The sequence below is a fragment of the Caretta caretta genome, chromosome 25 (assembly GCF_965140235.1).
Source record: "Caretta caretta isolate rCarCar2 chromosome 25, rCarCar1.hap1, whole genome shotgun sequence".
Taxonomy (NCBI): domain Eukaryota; kingdom Metazoa; phylum Chordata; order Testudines; family Cheloniidae; genus Caretta; species Caretta caretta.
Genome location: NC_134230.1, coordinates 10,947,377 through 10,972,559, shown reverse-complemented (window position 1 = coordinate 10,972,559; position 25,183 = coordinate 10,947,377). Strand labels below are relative to the sequence as shown.

General features: G+C 52.6%; 2 protein-coding genes across 3 annotated transcripts; one reads left to right on the top strand and one right to left on the bottom strand.

Annotated features, from left to right (window-relative positions):
* Window positions 1-1,204: 1,204 nt before the first annotated feature.
* LOC125627262 (la-related protein 6-like) lies at window positions 1,205-7,589 on the bottom strand. The gene is made up of 3 exons (XM_048831186.2): window positions 7,373-7,589; window positions 4,875-5,085; window positions 1,205-2,266 (listed from the first exon to the last, which is right to left on the bottom strand). The coding sequence occupies exons 1-3, from the start codon at window positions 7,537-7,539 to the stop codon at window positions 1,205-1,207; spliced, it is 1,440 nt and encodes a 479-aa protein (XP_048687143.1). The 5' UTR covers window positions 7,540-7,589.
* A 2,213-nt stretch (window positions 7,590-9,802) lies between these two features.
* On the top strand, window positions 9,803-23,968 carry LOC125627265 (CD209 antigen-like protein C). Of its 2 annotated transcripts, none has more exons than XM_048831190.2 (7): window positions 9,803-9,991; window positions 16,318-16,500; window positions 17,137-17,241; window positions 18,222-18,386; window positions 18,741-18,892; window positions 19,971-20,083; window positions 22,640-23,968. In XM_048831190.2, the coding sequence occupies exons 2-7, from the start codon at window positions 16,422-16,424 to the stop codon at window positions 22,791-22,793; spliced, it is 768 nt and encodes a 255-aa protein (XP_048687147.2). In that variant the 5' UTR covers window positions 9,803-9,991; window positions 16,318-16,421; the 3' UTR covers window positions 22,794-23,968. The 2 variants fall into 2 exon arrangements, with proteins under 2 accessions (XP_048687147.2, XP_074979217.1); XM_075123116.1 differs by lacking the exon at window positions 9,803-9,991 and adding an exon at window positions 10,582-10,642.
* The last annotated feature ends 1,215 nt before the right edge of the window (window positions 23,969-25,183 follow it).

Below are 25,183 nucleotides of genomic sequence, written 5' to 3'. Positions count from 1 at the left end.
CATCAAGGAGCCTAACCCCCCATACATCCCTCCCCCATCTTTTTTTCCTTTGCAGATCTCCTATTTAAAGTTTTACCAAGACCAGTATTCAGAGCAGACACAGAAGTTGTGTCTACAACCATGTGGGTTCTAGGGAAGAGAACATGACACCCTTTTATTGAGCCAACAAAACAAGCTGCTTTGGAGACAAAAGTCTATATGGGTGGGGAAGGGACTCTCACCCCAAAATTACCTTGCCAGGGATGGATACAGAAATGAAACAGTGTCCTGATTCCATCCTCTAGAGGCAGGCCTACTAATTGTGTCATAGAACCCATACCACTAGTGAAGATTCTCTGAGTCTGTGGAATAAATGTCTATTCCTTGGGGAGAGGAGGACTTTAATTTAATCCCTGGCAGGAAGCAGTGAAACAGCCTAGGTACAGGATGAAATGAGCATCCCTTTGCTAGGAAACTCATTCTGAAATCGGAACGTTTTCAAAAAGAGGGAGATATTTTTGCAGCCTGCAGATCACCCAGGAAAGATGTGCAAGGAGAAAGCAACGGCTCAAATGGTACAACAGGTGCCTGGAATACTTCAACTCTCTTTATTTAACATTCCACCTGCATCACCTCTCATGTCAACACAGATAATGCTCCATTTAGAAACAACCTATTTACATCGTCTGCTGCCCAGCCGTGCTGTTACAGAGTACCACCTCCTGAAAGCCTGGTTCTGAAAGGGTACAAACTCACCCCAGGCGACACTGCTCGGAGAACTGAAGGCTACATTACTGGATCAGAAAGAGGAGTATGTCCCTGAATCTTGCTAGGGATAGGTGCAGGCTGAGATATACATGTAACTATTTGGTGGCGGATAGCTTGGGAGTTAGTGGAATAAAACCCTTAGCTACAATAAAATCTCAGCAGCATGGCTCAGCTTAGAAAGTCTAGATACTAGACAGCACATGGACAGAAGTGGCCACTACAGCGAGAGAGAATTGGCGGTGGTTTGGTACATCCTCTTCCTCAGCATCTCACCTCCCAAGCCGACTATTCGTTGAACATCCCTCTTAACCCCTAAGTTTCTAATACTTCAGACTCCAGCTTCCTGCAGGGCAGCGCTTATGTCGTTAGCAGATATCCCAGTGACCCTGGAAAGAGGTTAATTTACTTGAGAGAAGAACAGAAAAACAAAAACAAAAAAGAACCACAACGAGACACTCTAGTGTCTTAGGACCAGCTTTCCTCTCCCGATGCTGTTGTAGAAGCCTTTGGTGCCATCTGGACCACGGGGCAGGCGCATCACCCCAGGTCGAAGGCCAAAGGGATCTGGCATCTTTCTTAACTCCAGAGAGCAGCAGGGTAGAGCTCTGGTTTCCAGAGACTGGCTATGGGCGGCCACCCGTCGCCGCTGGACCCATGAGCTGCCAGAGCCAATCCCGCTGTCCCAGCAGGAATCGGAAAATCTTCGGAACTCGGGACTCGTGTCTGGGCTGGAGGAGCCACCATTGCCCAGCTCGGCAGCCAGCGGTGAAGGGCAGTGGGGGTGAGCCAGGCTTTTATTGGAGAGAAGAGGGCTGGCGTGAGGGCTGCTGAAGAAGGAGGGTTTGAAGCTCATGCCCAGGCTGCAGGCGGACCACGCTGGAGTGGAGAGATACTTCTGCATCAGGATGGGAGGGGAAGCCGGCGTGCTGTCAGACTCTGAAGAGCTGCAGAAGAAAGAATCTCCCGTGGCATAGGCCAGCCTCTCCGACGCCTGCTGCTTCCTGGCCAGCTGGTCCACCAGCTCCACCTCTTCTACGTCATCCCCGCTCTTCTTTTTGGAGCCCTTCCCAGAGAGACGGACCACCTTGATGCTCTCTCTGCCGGGGGAGCCCTGGCCATGGTTCAGCTCCTCATAAGCCTTCCTAGCACTCTCTAGGTTTTCATACTCCACCAGGGCACAGCACTTGGTCAGGAGCTCAGGGTAGCGGGAGGAATATTTCTTCACGTCAGCGGGCAGCTTCTTGCCTGGCCTCAAGATGCGAATAGAGGCGATGGCGCCGAAGGGGCTGAACATTTTAGTGATGGTCTCAATGAAGCTCTTCTGGAGCGGTGGCGACATTCCCTGTTCCTGGGGTAGGAGGTTCCAGGCAAGGAGCAGCTTGCTTGGTGGGATGCTCAGGAGAGACTCCGGGATGGGGATTTTCCTTCTCACTTTAGTCCCTTCTTCGTTCACCTCCAGCAGCTCCGAGAACTGTAGGGCATAGAGAGTGATCCTCCAGTCTCGGGTTAGGTATTTCACCTGTTAGCAAGAGAGAAGGGAAACAATATTCTCCTGCCATGAGGATATCAAAGACTCTCCCTACTCTTGGGATGTACCTGCACAGAACCCTCTGCCCCCATGCACCAGGAGCTCTGGTACTGTCCATATGCGGACATGGAAAGGGGGCACAGTTCCCCACATGCTCCCGGTTTCTTTCATCCCCCCCAAGCAGCCAGTCAGAATGATGTTCCCACCTCCTTTATCCCCATCCCAGCCCTGGGCAGGATTTCACTCCCAGTTCCGAGAAGACAGGCAGTGGGAAAGTTGCGTATGGAAGAGATCTAGGAGGGAAGCACCAGGGGAAGATATGAATAAAAATGTTGCTCTGGTGGGAGCTTCTGGAAATTGCCCTGATCCAAATGCTCTGTGGAGAGCAACTCCTCACCTCTCCCTGCTGGAGGGGAGCTTCCTGCTCTGAGCTGAAGCGGGTTGCGTGGGAGGAACGTGCATGGACGCTGTCCAGTGTGCTGCCTGGCCCTCGGTTATTCAGACAGAGGCCTACAAGCGCACGCTGCTCCACAGAACAGGGCCGGAGACCCCAGAGAGTTACCGAAAGGAGCCTCTTGGGTCACTGAGGCCAGTCCCCTGCCGTTGCAGGCAACCCCATCATAGAATCCCATAGGTTTAATCAAGCTTCATCTTAAAACTAGTTTGCCACCACTCCTATTGGGAAGCTGGCAAATCCCTTCGGTTACACCAGTAATGGAAACAGGCCGTGTTGGTGGGGCCAGGGGGAAGAACACTTCCCAGCTACAAAATATTCAGCCTTGGGTGCTCTCCTAACTTTTCCATAGCATGCATCGCCCAAGAGAGGATTGCCCCAACCTCCCACCGTTTGTCGGGTTACATCTCTGGGGAAACGCCACCTGATGCTGACATGTGCCGGGTTGATGTATTTTGATTGGTCTCTTAATACCATTATGTCCTCCTCCTTCCCCCCACCTGCTCCCGTTCCTCTGCTTTCCTTGTTCCCTTCTCCTACTGCTGTCCTCAGGTTCCAAAGCCCATCATCTGTCTCCTTTCCCTATTATGGCACAGTGACCCCTAGGAAAGAAGCTTCTCCTCTTTGCCCTCAGCTGCTTTCACAGAAGTCCAGGCTAGCACTTGGGCTCCCCCCACCAGCCAAAAATGAGAAGAGCTCAGCTGTCTGCAGAGCACAGTTTGGGAACCTTGGTTCCCACTTATTTTCAAGGGGAGGAAGGGAGAAGAGGTTTCATAGATGGTATGGCCAGACGGGACCATTAGATCATGGAGTCCAACCTCTTGCGTAACACAGCTCAGAAACTTCCATCCAGCTACACCTGTACTGAACCCAGTAATGTGTTTGGGTAAACCTTGTCTTCCAGAAATTTATCCAGTTTTCATTTGAAGGCTATGAAGAGCCCAACACTTCCCTTGGTAGATTCCCCTCGCCTCCACCAATGGGTAATCACTCTGTTAGGTGCCTTTGCTTGGTTTGAATATGGACAGACAGCGGACTTGGTATGGCTAAGGTGAAGACTCACTTTCCAGCAGGATGTACCACTTCGCCTTAAAAAGCAAGGTCCTTCCTGCTTCAAGTGAAGCGTGTCCAGTCTGTGGCCAGCAGAGGATGGTTTGACCAAATCTGAAGCAGTTTGGATAGGCCTTTGTGTGTTCGAGCAGAATGATCATGTACTGTCAGAGCGCACGCAATATTCTCCCACAAGCCAAGAACAGCTAAACATGAGTCAGAGCTTGAATATGTAGAATTCCATAAAAGGCCGCTGATGTGTCTGTTTAGGCCAAGATTTCTCAAAATAGGAACCTAAGGTTAGTCTCCCAAGTAAAGGGCCCCATTTCTACCAGTGCTGGGCAATCACTACCTCCAGGAGCAGCCAATGAATGTTGCTTCTTTCCCAGCACTTCTGAAAATTAGACTGCTTTTCTTTTCCAGAGCCTATCACACAATTTAAGAGCCTAATTCGAGGCCCCTGTTTTTAGAAAATGTGCACCAAACAAACAGTTAAAATCTTAACATCTACATCGAGCACTTTTCATCCTGAAAGATCCTAAAGGATTTTACAAACCGCCCACTTCTGTCTACCTCTGAAATGCAGCCACCTCTGGGGTGAAGCACAACTGATAACAGAGCGAGGCTGCACAGAAGTCCTGCAGCTGGAGGAGAAGGCCAGAGGATGGAGGCCGAAGCCAACGGGCCAGACCTGGGGCCTGCCACCACAAAGCCAGTGCCCGGGACTGGAGCCCAAAGCCCCACAGCCAGAGCTGGCTGCCCCACCACCCCTGGGAAGGTTGGGGACTCACTGGTTGCCTGCTCCTCCAGCGCTGTGCCCCAGGTGACTCCAGAGGGTGGCAGGGCCCAACCCCTGATGGTGGCCCCAGCAACCAACACCAAGGAGCAACAGGGGCATCCAGGAGCAACAGGGGGCTGGGGTGGGGGTGGGGGAGAGAAAGAGGAGTCCCTACTTTGGAAGGGCAATCACAGCCCAGGAGGCTGTGGCTGCAAGAAAAGCCCCTGGTGGCCGCATGCAGCCACAGTGGCCGCATTTGAGAAACACTGCTCTAGTCACGTGTACCAGGATGTTAGTGGCAAGAGAACACCACCCACCTTCTTGAAAGATGTCAGCAGTTTGATGCTGACAAAGCCCAATTTGTTCTTCTGAACATGCTTCAGGAGGAAGGCATCCTTGGCCAGGTTCTCATCAGACAAGTAGAACTCCACTTGAGACACAATCCTCTGGATCAGATGGGAGTCGGGCACCGAGGAGTCGCACTCGAACGAGTCAGCCGCAAAAATGTCATTCAGGTCATAGAAGCTCCTACAAGCAAGACAGCCAGGATCCCGCCCAAGGTTAACTGCACTTGCAGCTGGGATAAACAAGCACACAGGCCTTGAGCTGGGTCTGCACACACCTTAGGAAATTGCACCAGGCCTGGATCACTTACAGTGGGCACCAGTCACTAGCTGGGTTACCCACTTACAGACAAACACCCAGGTACCCCAGTGTGGCTGCAATTGAGGCAACGCCTTTAAGGATTCATCAATACAAGGAAATCCCAGAGGAGCTTCCAGCCCTCAGTGCAGGTAAACACAGCACTTTCCCCACTGCTGTTCCTGGAAGTGACCTGCATTGCAGACTGGGTCAGCATCACTCAGGAGAGGGAGGTGGCTGGGTTAGAGACCAGGAGTGCAGCTCTGGATTGGAAGTACCAATATTGGCTGGGCATGGAAAGATACCCACGAGTCCCTACCTATTTGGGCTACAAGGCTGAGGAAGAGAGCATGGTGCAGCAGCTAGAGGAACAGAACTGGGACACCAGAGACCAGGGCTCTATTCCAATTATTATTACTGCTTGTGCAGATTGGCTGTCAAGGTGCTCACCTGGGGGAAGGCTGTTCAAACACCCTAGACAGGGGATCAAGAGATATCCAGGATTTGTTTCAAGAGGGTACGGAACAGTCTCTGGAATGACTGCAACATTAGGATGCAAGCAGATGGTGCTATTCTAAATAGCATTAAGCTTTGCTTAACCAGACATTTGAGCATTTAGCTCTTGAAAGAAATGCTGCTTGCCAGCTGCGGTGCAAATACTCAGTGTATGACCCATAAGGCCTGTTCTCACCCCGATTCTGTTGCTGCCCACTAATTATACCCATGCGAGCAAGATAGTCATGTGGTGCCAAAACATTACAGTGATAAAGGAAGGAAGTCCAGGTATGGTACATTTGGGAGGGACAACGTGCTGGGTCAGTCAGGCTCCCTTCCACAATCCCGAGAAGAGCTAGTTCCTGATTAACTCCCCCTCTTGCCCCCACCATCTCCTGAAGCTGGGTCACTTTGAAAGAGTGGGGAATGAGATAAGGCCTGGATCTCATTCCCACGTTACAGTGCTCACCCTGAAACACTGGGGGGCAGGGGGGGGGGAATCTTTGCTGCAGTAGTAGGAAGAGAACCCTTGGGAACAGGAGAGCCCCTTAATTAGCGATGGGAGAGTTGTCCTAGATTCAGTCCTGCCTCAAGTGCAGGGGACTGGAATAGATGACCTGTTGATGTCCCTTCCAGTCTCCCATTTCTTTGCTTTTATCTAACTCCCTGGCAGAGACACCTTGGGGGAAGGTGGGGCGAAGCTCTTTAAGGGAGAAGCTGGGAAGACGTTTCTTCTATTTGATACCAACTCCCTTCCCCACTCCCAGGATTCTCCCACGTTTCCATGCATCTGGCCAGCAGACATACAATAGAGGGGGACCAGAGGCCCACAGAGAATCGGCTCCACTGATAGCTTCCAAGTTGCAAACATAGTGGCCTCTCTCGGGCCTAGTGCAGGGAAGTGGGTCCCGTTAAAAAGAGACCCCCAGCCTGCACTGGGCGGGTAGCTCCCTGCTTGCGTGAGAAAGCCAAGCGAGAGCCAGGAGAGAAGAGTATGGATTTTAGCCACAGGTTAAAAGTCATAGGGGGTCAAGTCCCCCTTGCCCAGCTCTGATCTGCTGTGGGATCGAAGGCAAGTACCCCCTATGCACCTCTCTCTCATCCATTTAGACAGTTGGCGCTTCAGGCCGGAGGCCATCTCACCGTGCATTTGGACAGTACCCAGCAGGCCCCCAATGGTCTCAAGGTGTTATTGCTACGCAAGCCAATAATAACTCAGCATGAGAGCATTATACACCCGCTGTGCCCTGGGGTAAAGGGCTACCCACGTGGCAGGACACTGCAGAGCCAAGCCTGCCGGGAACTAGCTGACTCCAGCCTGTTGGCGCTAGGTTAGAGGGGAACTTTCAACTCCAGAGCGCTAGCTCGAGTCCAGATCAGCGGCCAACAGACGCGGAGAAGATCAACGGCCCTTTTGGAGGCACACATAAAGTGAGCTGGGGTCTCGGTCTAACCCCCAGCAGCTGTCATTGGGCACCAGTTGCCCCTTCTGTTTGCAGTCTCAGCAGAGACAGAGAATTGAAGGGAGCCCTGAACTCCCTTCTCTCTTCTAGAGCGGGTTCCTCTAGGAGATGCATCATACTGCCTGCACGACTAGGAATCTGTAGGTATTCCTGGAGATAATGCCCTAGTTATCAGGGAGGGGCAGCCCCACAATAAATAGATAGTAGACACATACCCATCAAAGTTCTCAAAGAAGTCTTCCTGGCTGAGTGGGGGGAGAGGCTGGCCCTTGTGTGGAAGGAAGTGCAGAGTAGAAAAGGGGGTCGTTTGCACTTGCATGGGGGTGCTACACCTGGGCTGGGAACCAAGCCCCAGGGCCACCAAGGAACCATGGGACGACATGGTGCTTCATCTAGCAAGGTATAAGAAATACAGAGAACAGTCACAAGCATCTCCAATGCCTCTTACTGAATGAGACAGTGCTTAATTAGCAACAGGGCTACGCCCCCACAGCTCTGGGCTTGGGAGTTCATAGCCCAAGTACCTCTGGGCTTGGCACATCAGTTATAAATGTAAAACAATTGCTTAAGCCCCAGCACTTCTTTCATTACCAGTTCAGCAGTATAAGGAGAGTGTAATTGGGAGCCCACAGTACATATCCCCTCTCTCCCCCCAGCGAGGATCAACACTACACCCCAAGAAGCATATGATGGGCTCTAGGAAAGGGCTGGGCCCAAGAGCAGGAGAAAGCGGGTGCAAACACCAGCTGCTTACCTGTCTCACCAGGTGAAGATGCACTAAGAGCCCACCAGCTCCTTCTGCTACATTGTGGAGACCCCTAAGTTATTTCCTTTCCCTCCCCCCAGCGCACAAACTGGCCCCACTAACAATACAGAGAGAGAATCCCCTAGACCACTAGCTTATAATAGAAGCCAGAGCCACCCAGGAAACCACACAGCAGAGCTTTGGGGGCTGCCCTGGCTGCTAAGAGGAGGCAAACGAGCATCCAGGTGAAATGCGTTCTCAGTTTAAACAGCTTCACCTGCTCTGCATGAGACTCCTGCAGGAAATCGGGCAGCGCTCCAGCCTGAGGAGAGGCCTTTGGCTTCCTAGCAGGTGTGCCTGGGAGCTGAGCCATGCTCTGCTCAGGGCTTTTAATGGAGTTCATCAGGTATATTATGGGAGAGGGGGAGTGGGTGAATTGCGGAGTTAACTCTCCCTTTGTAGGCATGTTATGGACCCTGAGCTCAAGACAGGGAAAAGTTGGTGAGCCCTGTCCATGACTCTGCTGGGACAGAGAACTTTCTGGGGGGTCCTTTTGCATCGCCTGCTATAATAAAATTACTAATTTAGATCAGCTGCTGAAATGCTGCCTCTTGCCCTTTGGGCAGGCTAGAAAGGGGCTGGTAGCCAGAATCAGGACCCCAAGTTCTAAGGCTACTTCCTTTGCACTTGCCTGGGCTGGTGGGAGCACGGTTCTGGCACGTGAACTGTCTGGAAAGGGGCAGGCAGCTATCCGTCTGTTAAAGGCAAGCTATAAACTGCAGGGACTGTGCTCTAGCTGTGTAAGCAGGGGAGTGGAGCTGACACTGCTCCGATAGCTCCAGCAGGGTCTCCTCCCACCTAAATAAAACCTGGGTGCAGCTGGTTTCTACCCAGATCTACAAAGGCCAGGCCTGCGTGCAGCTCCTAGAGCTGAGATGATGCTGTTGTCACAGGAAGTTCCCTGCTTTGACCAGTTCCCTGCCTGGGGGGGTTGGCATTCAGCTGGGGAAGGTGTGAACTAATGGGCAGGGAGTGAAGATATGGGAACCAGGTGCCTTTTCCTGTCCTGGGCGCAGATGGCTGGAGGGAAACCCTGGGATGGAATCCATACCGAAAGGGGGTGGGGAAAAACAAAAAACACAACCCCAATCCCGATTGTGGGCCCAGTCTGACCTGTGTCAATCACATGGCACAAATGTGCTCCCTGGATCCTCTGCCCCAGGCTGGTCTCCCAGCATGTCAGAGCAGCCCCTAGGCTGCTCTAAATTCCACCAGGCCCTCTTTCCTTGATAATACCTCCATGCCAGGGGCACCCTATTGCCTGTATGCCAGCCAGGCTCGCTGTATGCCAGACTGGACTTCCCCATCCCTATGCCAGGGGAATTCCGAGTCAGCGAGCTCTGTCCCCAGGTGCCACACAAGTGCATTTGTCCGCCTGCTCGCTTTTGACAGTGTATTAACAGAAAAAGAACAAAATGAGCTAAGTAGCTGTAACCACCTGCTGGGGCCGGGCGTGTGAACTGTCTGTCGGACGCCAGGACCAGAACAGATCAGAGCTGGAGCATAGAAGGGGCTAGAACTGGGAGTGAGGCACTGAAATTTGGACCGGGAACACGGAGGCTGCGCTTCAGGAAAATGTTCCATGTGCTGAGCTCCGGGGGGCTGTGGAACAAGGGAGCGGGGGGGAACGGACCACAGGGGAACCATGTGCACTGGTCTGATGGGACTGGTGGTGGATGGATCAGCTGCGTGACCCTGGCTCTCTCCTCTCGGTCTCTGGGGCCTCGGCGCTCGTTTGGGCTGTCTGACAGAGCTTGTTACTCAAGGGCTTTTCCACATCAGCTGCCTCCAAAAAGAGGAACCGTGCTGCTGAAAAAACAAGAACTCCTGTCTTCAATGTCTTCCCCGCAGTGCTTTGGATACAGCTCAATGAGCAGGAGGACACATGCTGGGGTGACCGGCCTGCCCTTGTCAAGAGCCAGCCGCAGCCCCATGGTGTTCCTCTGACCGAGGAGAAAAGAGAGCCCTGCTGAGTACTCGCTCTGCACGGCTCGTACAACAGCAGAAGACAGGAGAACGCTACTGCCAAGTAAGTGCTGGGGTTCGCTGGGCATGGGGAGAAGGACTCTTCCTCAGGAGGGGCTGACTGTTGTCTGCATTTTAGCCACAGTTAAAAGGTAGAGCTGAGTCCAAGCCAGGTAGGTCTTGGTTCGAGCTCTGCCAAAGGAGAGGGATCTTCATGCTGGGGATTTGGGGCTGAGCACATCCAAGGCTGGAAGTGGGCTGGGTCACACAGGGTTGCAGAACCAGCCAGAATAACAAGCTCTAACCCAGGGGTCGGCAACCTATGGCAGGCCTGTCAAAGGCCGCACGCGAGCCAATTTTTAACGGCAGGCTGTGGCCTGCCGGGCCCCAGCCGCCGGCCCCGCTCAGCGCCCGCTGCCGAACCCAGGCCAGGGCCCCGGCAGGCAGCAGCGAGCCATTAAAAACCCTGCCCGCCCCGGCCCGCTCTTCTCTACCCCCCGGTGGGGGCAGGGTGAAGAAGCTTGGTCCTGCCGGCGGCTGCTGCAGGGCAGGCAAGGTCCCCACTCTCCCACCTCTTCCCCCAGCCTGCTGGAGTCCTGCCCCTCCTCCTCTCCCTCCCTGCCCCTGATCAGCTGATGGCCCTTGCGAGGGAAGGGGGAGAAGCGGAGTGGAGCCGCAATTGCGCTTGCTGCTCCAGGGAGGAGGCGGAGAAGAGGTGGGACAGGGCCTTGGGGAAGGGGGGTGGAATCAGGGCATAGCCCCTCCAGCCCCCTGCTGTGAGCTGCTCTGGACAGGGGGCTGGGAGCACCCCCACAACCCTAGCCCACAACCCCAGCCCTCTGCCCTGACCCCTGCACCCCCCTCACACGCCCTCTGCCCTGACTTCTGCACCCTCTTCACACACTCCCAGCCCTCTGCCTTGACCTCTGCACCCCCCACGACCCCAGCCTTGACTCCAGCACCCCCCACACATACCCAGCCCCCCATGCCAACTCCTGCACCCTCCTCACACACCCCTAGCCCCCTGCCCTGACTCCTGCACCCCCACACATACCCAGGCCCCCCACACCCGATGCCCTGACTCTTGCACCCCCCACATTCTCACCCCCACCGTGAGCACCAAACGGAAGCTCCTGCACCCCCCCTCCCCATTCCTACCTGGACCCCTCGCACCAAATGGGAGCTGCCCAGGTAAGCACTCCACACCCAAACCTCCTGCCCCAAAGCTAAGCCCCCTCCCTCATTCTAGCTCCTGGCCAGCCCCTGCACCCCAACCCCCAGCCTGCTCCTTCACCCCCAGCTCAGTGCAGAGACAGAGGAAGAGAATGGGCTAGAACCAGGGAGAAGGTAGGTACCCACTCTATGTGGGCAGGGCTGAGATCCCAGACCGGCAGCGGGCTGAGTGGGGCTGACAGCCAGGACCCTGGCTGGCAGGAGCCGGCGGATGGACCCCCAGACCGGCCGTGGGCTGAGCCACTCAGCCCACGGCCGGTCTGGGGTCCCGGTCGTCGGCTCCGCTCAGCCCGCTGCCAGCCTAGTTGAACGGAACCCCAGGTTGGCAGCGGGCTGAGCGGGCCGGCGGCGTAAGATCAGTATTTTAATTTAATTTTAAATGAAGCTTCTTAAACATTTTGAAAACCTTGTTTACTTTACATACGACAATAGTTTAGTTATATAATGTATAGACTTAGAGAGAGAGACCGTCTAAAAAACGTTAAAATGTGTCACTGGCCCGCAAAACCTTAAATTAAAGTGAATAGATGAAGACTTGGCACACCGCTTCTGAAAGGTTGCCAACCCCTGCTCTAACCCATGGCTCCCAGAGCTGGAATAGAACCCAGGAGTCCTGTTTACACACACACACACACCCCTCTAACAGAGCTGGAATAGAACCCAGGAGTCCTGTTTTCACACACACACCCCCCCCCTCTAATAGAGCTGGGAATAGAACCCAAGAGTCCTGCTTCCCAGTCCTCTGCACTAACCACTGGACAAGGCTGCCTCCACCAAACCATCCATCCCCTTGCCCCTCCCTTCCCCCTCCTCCCCCCAAGTCGTTCCCTCTTTTAAACCCTTTTGTAGATTTACTCCCTTTGGCTGGGGAGTTTTAAAGCTGAGTTGATTCTGTGGTAGCTTCTGGCAGCTAAGAAAGATGGCACTGTTGTACATTTGGGATGGGAGGGAAGTCTGTGGGCCACGGTGGATGTGGGGATTGGACCACAGCAGTAATGGATCTGAATTAGGCTGGGCGATGGACGCATGACTTACCCAGCTTGAGGGTGAAGCTGGATTGTGGGTGGGAGGGGCAGATATGGAGTCTGAGTTCAGCTTGTTGATGGGACCTAAATACTAATGCCCCGGCTTTCAATGGTCCATGTTTATAACCGTTCTCCTAATGCTGTTGAGTGAATAGATGCTTCCTCCCGTTGTAACTATTGTCAGGAAGCGCTGTCTGGGGGGGATTGCCATTGCCGACGTAGAGTCTTACTGACTGCTTGGTGGAGACGGGGTCATGAGACCCCAGCTAGCTGTCAGCATAAGGATCCCCACCTGGGTGTCACTTCAAGGCAGGAAAAAAATAAACCCATAAACACCCTGCGAAGAAGAGACAAGTTTAATTCTGCACTCTTCACTTCCCCCTAGATCTGAGGAGGGTGAAGGTAAAGCCCAGCCTGCACTGTTTACTACCTGCCTAATGCTCACCCTGGCAACATAATGGAAAGGATTGGCCATGCTGGTATTTTCATGTGGCTCAGGGCAGGACCCAGGAGTGATGATCCACAGCGTTGCCACTAAGGCTTGAGATAAAAACCCATGGCCCAAATTGCCCCTTCCTGTGTTAAAAAACAGTGACCGAGGACTCCTCATGAAGAAACAGATTCCGTCACCTTAAGCTGTCAGGGGGATTTGTCCCTGAGGTGCATTGAAAACTGTTTTAAAATTGTAGGCTGTCACTTTAAATTTCAGAGGGTTTTCCTGGTCCTGCTTGCAGCTTAGGGGGTTCTGTAGGGAAGCATGTGTTCTGGGCTAACAGCAGTCAGTCTGCAGACAGCCAGGCTAGTAAGGTGGGGTGCGTTATACCTCTCTATTTTAGGGAACAGCCTGCTTTGTCTCTCTCTCTGTTTTGGGGTTCTTGTCTGTAATGGTGCCGTGTTCTAAGAAATAAAGTAGTGTTATGTTGCAACCATGCAGCTAGAGTAGTTATGTATTGAACTTTTCTGTAAGTATGCCATGAACATAGCAGTATCCCACAGCCTGTGTGTACCCCCACCCCTGGTGGAGGCCCCAGGATCAGTGTGATGCCATGGCCATGTGCACACAAGCCATACAGCCCTGCAGCAGCTCTGGCCCCTGGTATCCCAACTTTTCCCTGGTAGCACCTCTCCATTCGAACCATGTTAGGAGGGGGACCCAGACTGCTACAGCTTCCCATGAGCAAAATTGATGAAGCCTGGGGCGGTATTTCATGTAAGCTCTGTGGGTCGAGGGGATGATAGCTGGGGGCATTGTGGGTCAGGACTTAGGTCCTGTTGGAGAGGCGTCAAGGCTAGAATAGCAGAGGGCTGCAACTCAGGTCTGAAGTGCATTGGCAGAACTGTATGGGGGGGATGGATGAGCAGGGGCTGTTACAGAGCAGGCCTGAGGTTCCTGGGCTGAGCTGTACATACATGGGGTGCCCAGGGCTGGAAGAGCAGAGTGGGGTGCTGCAGAACAGGATTGAGAGGCATTGTGTCTGAGATGCTCCCACGCCACCTGACTTCACAGGACACGTGGGGGTGGGGAAGCACCACGTTTTAGTTCCCCCTGAAGAAAATGTACAAAACTGAGGTGAAACCTTCCAACCAAGCCAGCTCCAAGATGGGATTTGGGCAAAGAAAGATTTCACTTTTCCAAGAGTCGGAAATGTGATGGCTTTCCCTCGGTAAGGGCCTGTGCAAACCAGCCTGACAGGTCTCTCCTGAAAGAGGTGTTAGGATATAGATATCCAGGCCTGCCTGTAAAGGCCTATATTTTAAGAATGTAGGTATATGTTTATTATTTAGCTAGTAATAGAGGTCTACAGGAGGAAATCTCCTTGCTGCAGCTGTGGAGACGGTGCACGAGGAACCCACAACGTGACCCATTGTCACTGAAACTTCCATGCTTGGCTGAGCCTGGGTGGCAGGGGGTTTCCGGGGCTGAGGGAAACTGACAGTTAAAGTTCTCCCTCCCTCCTTCCTTCCTTCCTTGCCTTGAATGATTCAATCACTGAACTGCCTCCCGCCCTGGCAGACACAGGCTATTTCGTGATCCTCAAAATGCCGGGCTAGAAGGGACCTCGTGAGGCCATCTAGTCCAGCCCCCTGTTCTGAGGCAGGACCAAGTCAACCTAAACTCTCCCTGACAGGTGTTTGTCCAACCTGTTCTTTGAAACCTCCAGAGATGGGGATTCCACCACCTCCCTAGATAACCTGTTCCAGGGCTTGGCTCTCCTGCTAGATAGTTTTTCCTGTTATCAACCTAAATCTCCCTTGCTGCAAGTTAAGTTGATTCCTTCTCCTCCAACCCTCAGTAGACATGGAGAACAACTGATCACTGTCCTCTTTGATATCAACCTTGTCCATATTTGAAGACTGTGTTATCATGTGGTCCCTCCACCCCAGCCGTCTCTTCTCTAGTCCAGTGTTTCTCAACGGCCTGCCCGTGGACTGGCACCGGTCCCTGAGATCTCGCTGACACAGTTTAGGAAGGCACCAAGCAGGTCCCTGGTATCAGAAAGGTTGAGAGACACTGCTGTAGACTAAACGGGTCCATTTCTTTCAACCATTCCTCAGAGTCCAGGTTTGCTAAAGCTTTTCTTGTTCTTGTTGCTCTCCTCCGGAAACCGTGTCCAATTCGTTCACATCTTTCTTGAAGTGCAGTGCCCAAAGCTGGACACAGCTGAGGCCTGGCTGGTGCTGAGTGGCGCGGAACAGCTACTTCCTGTGTCTTGTATTAACAGAGTGTCCAGGTAGATGGGCTATGCCTCTCTCTGGCTAACTCACTGCTTCCTGTCCAGCCGAAGTTAGCAGTGACCATCCGATGGCAGGATTTGCCATGTGGAATAAGGACTTAAGGCTGGGGTGTGCTGGCAAGAAGCCAACACTTTATTTTCTGGCTCCAGTCATGTGACTAAATGTCCCTGTCATGTGACAGGACTTGAGATCAACTGACTCCAGAAATACCGTCTTAAAAAGGGGGCGGGGGGGAATTATGCCAGCCAGTTACTAACGGTGGTGCCACGATGATGGTGACGCTGGTCTCAGAAGGGTTCCTTCTCCAGCGGCCTGTTCCACTGCTGAGGCAGAGCTGCCACATGCAAGATTTCGGTTGTCAGTGGCTGGGTGGCAACTCCGCTGACAGCCGCCTGCTAGGGGCCCTCAAGAAAGAGGGGAGCCATTGTCCTCCTTGGTTTTATTTGGAGGTCTTCTGTTCCTCCTTCGGGACTGCCCATTCCCACCCTCCTCAGATCTACGGGGAAGTGCGGAGTGCAGAATTAAACCTGTGTGTCTTCTTTGCAGGGGGTTTGTGGGTTGGCTTGTTTTTTTCCTGCCCCGTCATGGGGGCAGCAATTTGGGATTCTTGCTGTAATATTTCTTCTCTGGTCTGGTTTTAGATCATGGAAATACTACCTAGTCCTTGTCTGGCATTCTTTATCCGGAGATCTCAAAGCATTTTACAAAGTAGGTAAATATTATTCTGCCTGTTTTTCAGATGGGGAAACTGAGGCATGGAATGGCATAGTGACTTGGCCCAGGTCCCACAGCAGGTCAGAGCCAGGACAGAACTCGGGTCTCCCAAGTCCTTGTCTAGTTCCCTATGCACCGGGTCACTTGGCCTCCCATTAGTCCTAGGGAAAGCAGTATGGCCTTGAGGCTAGATCACTAGATTAGAACCCAGGTTTTCTGAGTCCCATTCCTTGCTCTTCCACTGGCCTCCTGGGTGACCTGGGGCAAGTCACTTCCCCTTTCTATGCCTCGGTTTCCGCATCTGTAAAATGGAGGCTCTGTCTCTGGCCTCCTTTTGTGAAGTGTTTTGAGATCGACTGAGGGAAAGCACTAGTTAAGAGGTGGTGGTGGTGTTAAATCAAGTTCTCTGATGTTTGCTGGCTTTTTTACTAACACATCTGGATGTGCCAGGATGAGCAATTAGGGGGTTCAGCTAACTTTGTTTCTCCTATTGTCTTACATATGCACCGGTCCACCAGCTGGGTCCACCAGCTGGCCTGTTCCAATCACTCCCAGACTCAGAAAATCCTTCCTGGCCCAAGCAGTGCCCGTTAGCCTGGAGGTCGCAGTCATTTACGTGGCCAATCTTTTTATTCAATAACCAACCCCAGCTCTTTAACTGCATCTCTTACTTTGATTCAAGTTCACTGTTTGCTCTGGAGGGATACATGGTGCTTGGTCTTAGCCACGGCCGGGTGTCTGGCAGGAGGAGGAAGCTGAAACGCGGATCTGTGGGGAAAAGGAAAGATGGATCCGGAAGCTGAGGTCACCTACGCGGATCTGAAATTTCTTCCCAGATCGCAGGAAACGGATGTGAAGAAAGCAGGTAACAGTCTGCCACAGAAAGACCCTGACAGGTGCTTCTCAGGTGGGAGCCCCAGTGAGGGGCTTGGAATATCAACGTCCCCATGTGTTACATGTTACATAAAGAGACGACATGGCCCAGTTGGATTGGGACCCAAGAGACTGGGCTCTATTCCTGGGTCTGCCACTGTCCTGCTGGATGATCTTAGGCAAGTGCCTTTGCCTCTCTCTGCCTCAGTTTCCCCTGCCACCCTCTGCCTATTTTGGCTATTTAGATTGGAAGCTCTTCAGGCCAGAGACTGCCTCTCAAAATGTGCATGTAAAGTGCTGACCACAATGGGCCCCAAGGCTTGGGGGGGGGGGGTCTCTAGACTCTACCTAACACTAATAATAAGCTCAGATAAAACGTTCTCTTCGGGCCTCCAAGCACAGCCGGTTGCACGAGGACACTGGATGCTGTAGCTATTTCTGAATGCTAAGGACCAGCTGGTGTAAATTAACGTATGCCGCTGGAGCAACTGTGCTGAGTTGCGCAAGCTGAGGATCTGGCCTATGACTTTCTTCCTTCTGCTGCTGATACTGCGTAGGGTCTGTACCAAATGCACACCAGTGTGATGTGTGTGTGTTTGTTCTTTTTCCTTTCTCCCTGGACACCCAGAATCAAAGCCCCCTGCCCAGAAGACGTCTCCGTGGGCTTGGCTAGCAACAGTGGTGATTCTCTGTGTGCTGTTCCTAGTGGCGTTAATTTCCCTGAGTATCCTGTGTAAGTACTTTTGATGGAAAGGACGAGGGTTGGGGTTCCCCCCCCCCGCCGCCCTGTTAAATGGAGAGAACAATGCTTTCCCCAGCTGAAGTGTGCTCAGAGATCCTCAGCCCACTGGGCCTCCCTGAAACACTCCTCCTAAGTCCTCTGGTTCGCTATTTCATAATAAACTCGTTTCCAACAGTCAGCTAGTGGATGGCAGGACATCCTTGCCTCTGAGCAGTGTACTCAGGAAGCTATTGTGTCAGAAGCTGGCAACGGTGACTCAACACGGGTCATGTGGGAACAACTTGTCGGTAGTGAAATAGTTGTACAGTACTTTTTTGACTTGGAAAGTGGGGTGCCTCTATTCTAGGTGAACCTCCTTTCCTCGGTTTCAGAGTAGCAGCCATGTTAGTCTGTATCCGTAAAAAGAACAGGAGGACTTGTGGTACCTTAGAGACTAACAAATTTATTCGAGCATAAGCTTTCGTGAGCTACAGCTCACTTCATCGGGAAGATCTCTGCCCCCGAGCCCTAGATTTGAGATCTTAAACCTCCAGCAAATGCATCCTTTTCCCTTAGCATCTCCTCCACCTCCCTCCCTCACTCACTCTCCACAATTTCATCCCTAATGACTTGCTTCTAGGGTGGCCAATCCGTGCCTAGCATGATGGGCACCTCAAATCCCCAAGGCTGGAGGGGTCAGTTAGATCAACCTAAAGAAAATAGTTTAATGCAACAGAAAAACCAGATGGCCGGTGTGACGGCTGGGGTTTGGAGACAGCTCCCATAATGTCCTCTCTGGCAGCCTGAGTCCCCACACTGTTCACACAGACCTTTCAGACCTGCGCAGCCTCCTGATTAAAGGCCAGGAGAGACCATCGATTGAGGCCACAATTGGCCTAGCTTTCATTGTCAATGGTGAGACTGATGCTGAAGTAGACTGCCTTTGGGAAGGGGCCGCCCCACTCAGACGTGGTATCTTCTCCCTCTGCTAGATTCCCGGCTCCTAGCTGGCAACATGCAGCTTCTAGAGGAATCCAAGCAAGCCAAGAGCAAACTGCAGCAAGCGGAAGGGAGATACTCCCAGTTACTGCAGTTGGCGTTGCACACAAAGATCTGCGCCCTGGAGTCCCCGTCCTCCAACACCTCAGAGCCCCGCAGTGAGTACGGTGCCATTGTCCCCGTTTCACAGAGGGTGAAAGGAAAGCCCTGAGCAGGGAAGTGACTCTTAAGATGGCGGGGCTGGCAGTAGAACCCAGGAGTCCAGGTTCCTAGTCTCAGCTCTGAACACCCACCTGTTCGGATGGGCCTCAAGAAAAGGGCAGATGTGCTGCTGCCCGCTTCAGCTGCGAAGGCCGCTCTCTCCTGCTGCCTCGGGCAAAGGTCCGGAGCGGAGATGGCAGCTGCCTAGCCGGCGGGAGGGGCACAAGCGCCGAGTCCAGGCGCTGGTTGTTCTTACGCGGCCCCCTGTTCTGAGCCAAGGTGTGCTCAGTTTCCCTCTCCTCCCTCCTCAGACATCAGCTGTACCTTCTGCCCCTACCAATGGATTTCAAACAAAGGGAGGTGTTACTACTTTTCTCCAAGTCCTTTATCATGGAATGACAGCAGGAGAAGCTGCCAGAGGGAACAGGCCGAGCTAGTGGTCATTTCCGATCGGGAGGAGCAGGTAACGTGAGCCTCTTACTATCATGGAGCCTCCTAGGGCCGTAGATTTTTATTTATTTTTTTTTTAATGCCTCTTTTTGCAAGCCCATGCTCTGGGAAGTGCTGAGGACCCCCACGTCAATTGCCCTGGCCCAAGGCATTTCCACCGGAGCTGTCCCATGACCCTTAGCACAGGGCTTGTGTGTTCCTTAGCTACTGCATAGCGCTTAAGAGCTGCTGCAGGATTGTTCCCTGCCCCTGCGGGGCAAGGGGTTGACTCACTTCTTGCCTCAATCTCCTTCCAGCCTAGGGGGTGAATGCCTGGCTTGCTAGTTGGCCATTCTGCCTTGTGCATGGGTAGTGGTCAAGACACTGCAGACCCACTTCCAGAAGGCAGTGAATGGCCCCAAATGGCGGGGCGTGTGCCTAAGGAATAGGAGCTTTTCCTGTGGGCCCCAAATTCTAGCTGAATTTTTCACATGGCCCCAGTGCTGAAGGAAGGGACTAAGCTGGACTCCTCCAGCACTGTTCTGTGGGCCCCCTCCGATCGGAGCGCTCTGAGGTGGCCTCTAACAATGCCTACCAGCTCAGGCCCCACAGGGAGATAGGTGGGGGGATGCCACGTTCGAGCACCAGGCCAGGCGCTGAGCAGCAAAATGGCCTCAGAACTGAGGCCGCTGGGGGACTTTGCTGGTGGAAGTCTTGACCTTGTCCATACCAGGAACCCCCAAGATCGTGCCCTTTCCCTCGTTGACAGACATGGGAAGGGCAGGGTGGCCGTGACCAGGTTAAGAACCACTGCAATAGAGGAGCCAGTTCTGACTTCCATGATCCCTGGTGTCCCATAACAAACCACTAACTAAAACAGGGCTAAAATCTCTGGGGATGAAAAGTGGGGAGCTCACGTACCACAGTGAAGGACCCCTCCTCTCCCAAGTGAACAGGGCCAGCTGGGATCCCTTCCCCCTGCTGCTTTTGGGAAAGGGCCCTGTTTTGTCAGTTCAGTGGCCTGGTGCGATTTGTGGCTGAGAGCAGAGTGGAGCTTCTTTGTAGAAACATTGAAGCATCCCTCATGCGGCGCTGTCTGTAACCTTCTCCAGGACTTTCTCAGCAAGCAGCAAAGCTTTGCGGATTATTGGATTGGCCTGACGGATGTGGCCCAAGAAGGCTCCTGGAAGTGGGTGGATGGCACTGACTTAAACCAAATGGAGAAGTAAGTGTAATACAGCAGGGTCCTTCGTAGTGCTCTCTCTGGCTGAAGGACACTCGCTGAATGTCTTCCCCACACAGCCGTACAGCAGCTCTCTAAGAGCGGAGCAGGAGGGAGCAGGCATTGATTCAACAGCCGCACTGAAGGGGGACAAATGTCACCCACACACCTTCTGGGGGTGGCGTTCGGTCCCATCTAGTGGCACCGAGACCACTTCAAGAGAGAGAGAAAATGAGTCTGCTCTACAGCCAGTTGGCTTTTGGCTCATGCACTAAGCTCCAGAAGCCCCAGGTTCGATCCCACCTGCTGACGACTGGGGTCTGTCAGCGTTACACAAACAGGATAACCTGTCCCCCTTTCTTCCTCCTGCCCTCGCCCCCCACCAGATCATCTAGTCTGACCTCCTGTATAACTGGCCCCAGGACAATTCCTGTTTGAATAAGAGCAGATCTTTTAGAAAGACGTCCCATCCTGATTTTAAAAATGGTCCGCGATGGAGAACCCACCATGACCCATGGTCAATTGTTCCAGTGGTTAATTACCCTCGCTCATAAAACGTATGCCATATTTCCAGTCTGCACTTACTTCGTTTCAGCCTCCTGCCGTTTGATTGTGTTCTACCTCTGCTTGCTACTTTGAAGAGCCCAATATCAAATATTTGTTGGCCATGTCGGTACATATTGACTGACCAAGTCACCCCTCAGCCTGTATCTTTGTTAGACTCTAGGAGCTCCGTCTATAGCTTATCACGATAAGGCAGGTTTTCTAATCCTTTCCTCATTCTCTGATCCTTCCCCAGTTTATCAACCTCCTTCCTGCGCTGTGGGCACCAGAATGGGACACAGCTGCTTGCTCCCGAGCCAAACGCAGGCTGGGTTGACGCTAGGGCTAGCGGCAAAATCCAAAGTCACTTCCATTAAAAATTTCAAACAAAACTCTTTCATTCGATTTTTTTTTTTTTATGGCAAATTGAGTGAAAAAAAATTTAAATGAAAATTGGCCCATTTTGAATTTAAAGATGCTCACTTTGGTTTTGGTCTTTGTTTGTTTGTTTTTTTTTTTCTGTTGAAAAATATAAAATGTGGCCAAAATCAAACAGTAGTGTGTTTTGGTTTGGGGGTGTTTTTTGGACATCTTTTATCTTTTGATGAGGGAGCAGGGTGGGGAATTTCAGCCTGATCTCTTAGGATGCTGCAGGTCAGATTCTGTTCAGCTATGTTGGTGTAAATCTGGAATAATCCTGGTGAAGAGGAAGAAGTAGGAATATGATTATAGAAATGTAAGGCTGGAAGGGATGTCAAGAAGTCGGCTAGTCCATTTTCTCCAGCCCCCCACCCCCCCCAAGTGCTGAAACAGAATTAAGTATAATTAGATCATTCCTGACAGATGTTTGTCTAACCCAGGGGTGGGCAAACTTTGTGGTCCGAGGGCCACAACTGGGTATGGAAATTTTATGGTGGACCATGAATGCTCACGAAATTGGGGGTTAGGGTGCGGGGGGGGGGGAGGTGAGGGATCTGGCTGTGGGTGCAGGCTCTGGGATGGTGCCAGAAATGAGGAGTTCAAAGTGCAGGAGGGAGCTCCGGGCTGGGGCAGCAGGTTGGGGGGTGTGGGAAGGATGGGGGCTCCAGCTTGGGGGTGGGGGGCTCTGGGGTGGGGCTGAGGATGAGGGGTTGGGGGTGCAGGAGGATGCTCTGGGCTGGGACTGAGGGGTTCAGAGGGTGGGAGGGGGATCAGGGCTGGAAGTTGGGATGCGGGAGGGGGTCAGGGGTGCAGGCTCCAGGTGGCTCTTACCTCAAGCAGCTCCCGGAAGCAGCAGTATGTCCCCACTCTGGCTCCTATGCAGAGGCATGGCAGTGGCCAAGCAGCTCTGCGTGCTGCCCCGTGCACAGGTGCTGCCCCTGCAGCTCCCATTGGCCGCGGTACCTGGCCAATGGGAGCTGCGGGGGCGGCACTTGGAGCAGGGGCAATGTGCAGAGCCCCCTGGCTGCCCCTATGTGTAGGAGCCAGAGAAGGGACATGCCTCAGCTTCTGAGAGCCATGTGGAGCGGGGCAAGCCCCGGACCCCACTCCCCAGCGGGAGGTCAAAGGCTGGATTAAAACATCCGAAGGGCGGGATGTGGCCCCCGGGCTGTAGTTTGCCCACCCCTCCAGTGGGGGGGGGGGGATTCCACAACATTCCTAAGTCACCTGCTCCAGTACTATCACTCCTTGTTGTTCGAAAGCTTTTCCTGATAGCCACCCTAAATCCATGTGATCTGGACCCAGAAAATTGTGATTGCTCACCTGTAACTGAAGCTGTTTGAGATGGGCTCTGCATATCCCCACTCATGGGGCAGGCTGCAGTGTCTGTGCAGTCCCATGGGTGCGAACATACAGAGGCCTCTTGAGTCAATACACCCCTGATGTTGTAGGATGGGCCAGGGCCGTACTTTTCCTTGGGTGCAGCAGCCGGGGGGAGGGCCCATCACAGGAAGGAGAGCGGAGATGCAGAGAAATCTGCATCGTTAGTTTCTAAAATGCAGATCCTGACCGTTCCATTTATTTTTTCCCCTCCAGATTTTGGTTCTCTCCCCAGCCAGATAACTATCACAATGAGGACTGTGCAACTCTGACCACCAAACAACCCCTGCCACTTAACTGGAATGATGTCCCGTGCTACGAATTTTTCCCCTACATCTGTGAAAAGGCAGCCAACACTCTCACCATCTAAGCTTCCTCTGACTCGGAACATCTTGTTCACTGTGGCCAATGATGCAGCGTCCCCGAATGCCACTGGGCTCCTCCTGAGCCAGTTCATCTCCTGTTGGACAAACACCCAATAGAGGGTGCTGAGGACTCACCTTTGCAGCTGGCTTGGCAGAAGCCACAGGCTGTCCAGTCCCATTTTCCAAAGGGTATTTTTGCCTAGATCCACACAGGGTCTTCAGAGCTTAGCTCCTAGGTCTAGGCACCGCGGAGGTCCACAAAACCCCTGCTCAGCTGTGGCCTAACCTTGTAGGCACCTAAATTCACTTGGCACCTAAACTTTTGCTCTAAAAATCTCTCTAGAATCCTAAATTTTCTACCTCTGGGCATGCCTGCCCAGTGCCTGCCTCCCAGCACAGAGCAGGTGCAGAGAGGTGTAATGGAAGGCTCGACTGTATTCTGTGGTTCAGCCACTTGGTGATACTGTGTGAGTAACCCTTATTGAAGCTAACCTCGGCCATACTTGGCCGTCCATCAAAGATCTTGTAGTGAACACGGCTGGTGTGATCTGTCTGCGAAGGAAGCTCTGTAGCCAGTCCATATGTGGTGCAGAAGCCGGACCTGCTAGAGGCAGCCCTGAAATCTAGCGTGTACAAGGTGCACGTGATATGGTGTCAGGAGTAAACTAGTGCCAGAGGGGAACGCTAACAGGTGGTGGTCTCTGAGCACTCCTGATTCTGCACAAAAGGACCGGTGCAGGAGGAGGATTCCCTGATAACTCTAAGCCCAGGGGTAGGGCCTCTCTCCCCATGTATTGAATGGGCAGCCCAGGAGCCTAACCCAGGATTTGTGGATTCCATGGAGTGGCTAGGTAGTTAGGTGTTGCACCCCCAAGGTCTCTTAGTGTATCCAGGCCTTTAGATATGCCTGGTTTTCCTTCCCCACCCCTGCTTTTTACAGCTGCATTTTGGTTGGGTTTTTCTTTTTGAAATAAGACAAAGGGAGTCTAATATTTAAAAAAAAAAAAAAAGAAGTGTTAGAGGAGGAAATGCAGGAAAGTGTCAAGCCAGATCTCTTCAGCTTTGCCCCACGTCCTGTCGGAATCAGTGTCCCTGCTTTGTGTGTGTGTGTGTGTGTGTGTGGTTTTTAGGGTGGTAGCCATGATCCCTGGCTCTTAGCAATAAAGTGACTTACACAGGAGGTCAGTATCATAATTTTACAGAGGGGGAAACTGAGGCAAAGTGACTTGCCAAACGTCACCTAGCAGGCCAGTGCCAGCACTGGGAATAGAACTCACCTCTAGTGAATTCTATCCCCTGTATCAGAGACCTGGGTTCTATTTTCAGCTTTGCCGTGGACTTGAGCAAGTTACCTCTTTCTGTGACTCAGTTTCCCCATCTGTATAAGAAGGGGGTAATGAGGTTGTGAGGCTACAGCCACTTGTGTACAGAATGCTTTGAGGATGGCAGCACAGATTTATTACTGCTTGTGCGCACACAAACTATTTTGAAAGAATTCGAAGGTTTCAGTATCAAGCGTGTGACAGTGGGGAAGTCCCAGACTGGAAGCTGCTTGTTGCACAGTGTGAGTGGAGAGCTGATCGCCTGCAGCAGCAAACCAGGAACAAGTGATGAGATCTAAATAGAGATGGGATTTGATGACTTGAGAGCTGCTACCCTGGACAAACCTGAATGGATTTTCAGTGTTGCAAACCACTTCCCTGGCCGAGTCCCCTGCCACGCTTCTGGGAGGAGATTTGCATAGCACTTTGCATGCTTGTAAGCAGGACTTTCCCAAGACCCTGATTCAGATCTTCTGCAGTAGGAAACATCTGCAGCAAATGGTCTTGCCCCCCAGCAAGCTGCAGTTCCTGAAGATGAGAGTTTCCTCCGTGCTATAACAGCAAGGGGGCCACATGACACTGATTCCAGGACAAGGCTGACACAGTCCCTTCTCCCTCCCCCGCTCCTGTGACTGGGTTGTTCTTGAGACACTGAGATTCGGCCACAACACGTGGAAGGCCTTGCAGTTAAAGCCTTAGAGCCGAGCATGAAATGTAATGGCCACAGAGGTCTTTCCTGGGGATGCAATGACCTTTGGCACTGCTGCAATCTACGCTGCTGTGCGGGTGAATGATCAAGGAACATTCAAGCAATGGTTAAACCCAGGGTAACTCAGGAGTGCCAGTTACAAAGGGCAGCTACAGGCTCCAGCCCTTGAAGAGGCTTTTGGCTTATCTAAAAAAGCCAGCGTTGCTCCTTTCTCTATAAAATAAGATTTAGCTGCATCCCACCCTCGCAGAGGGGAGTTGTGAAATGCCCTGAGGCTTCCCTGAAGCCTGAGAATGAGAACTAGCTGGTGGGCAACCAGCAGGAGGGCCTCAAAGGAAAGAAGTGGAATTTTGAAATATAGCTA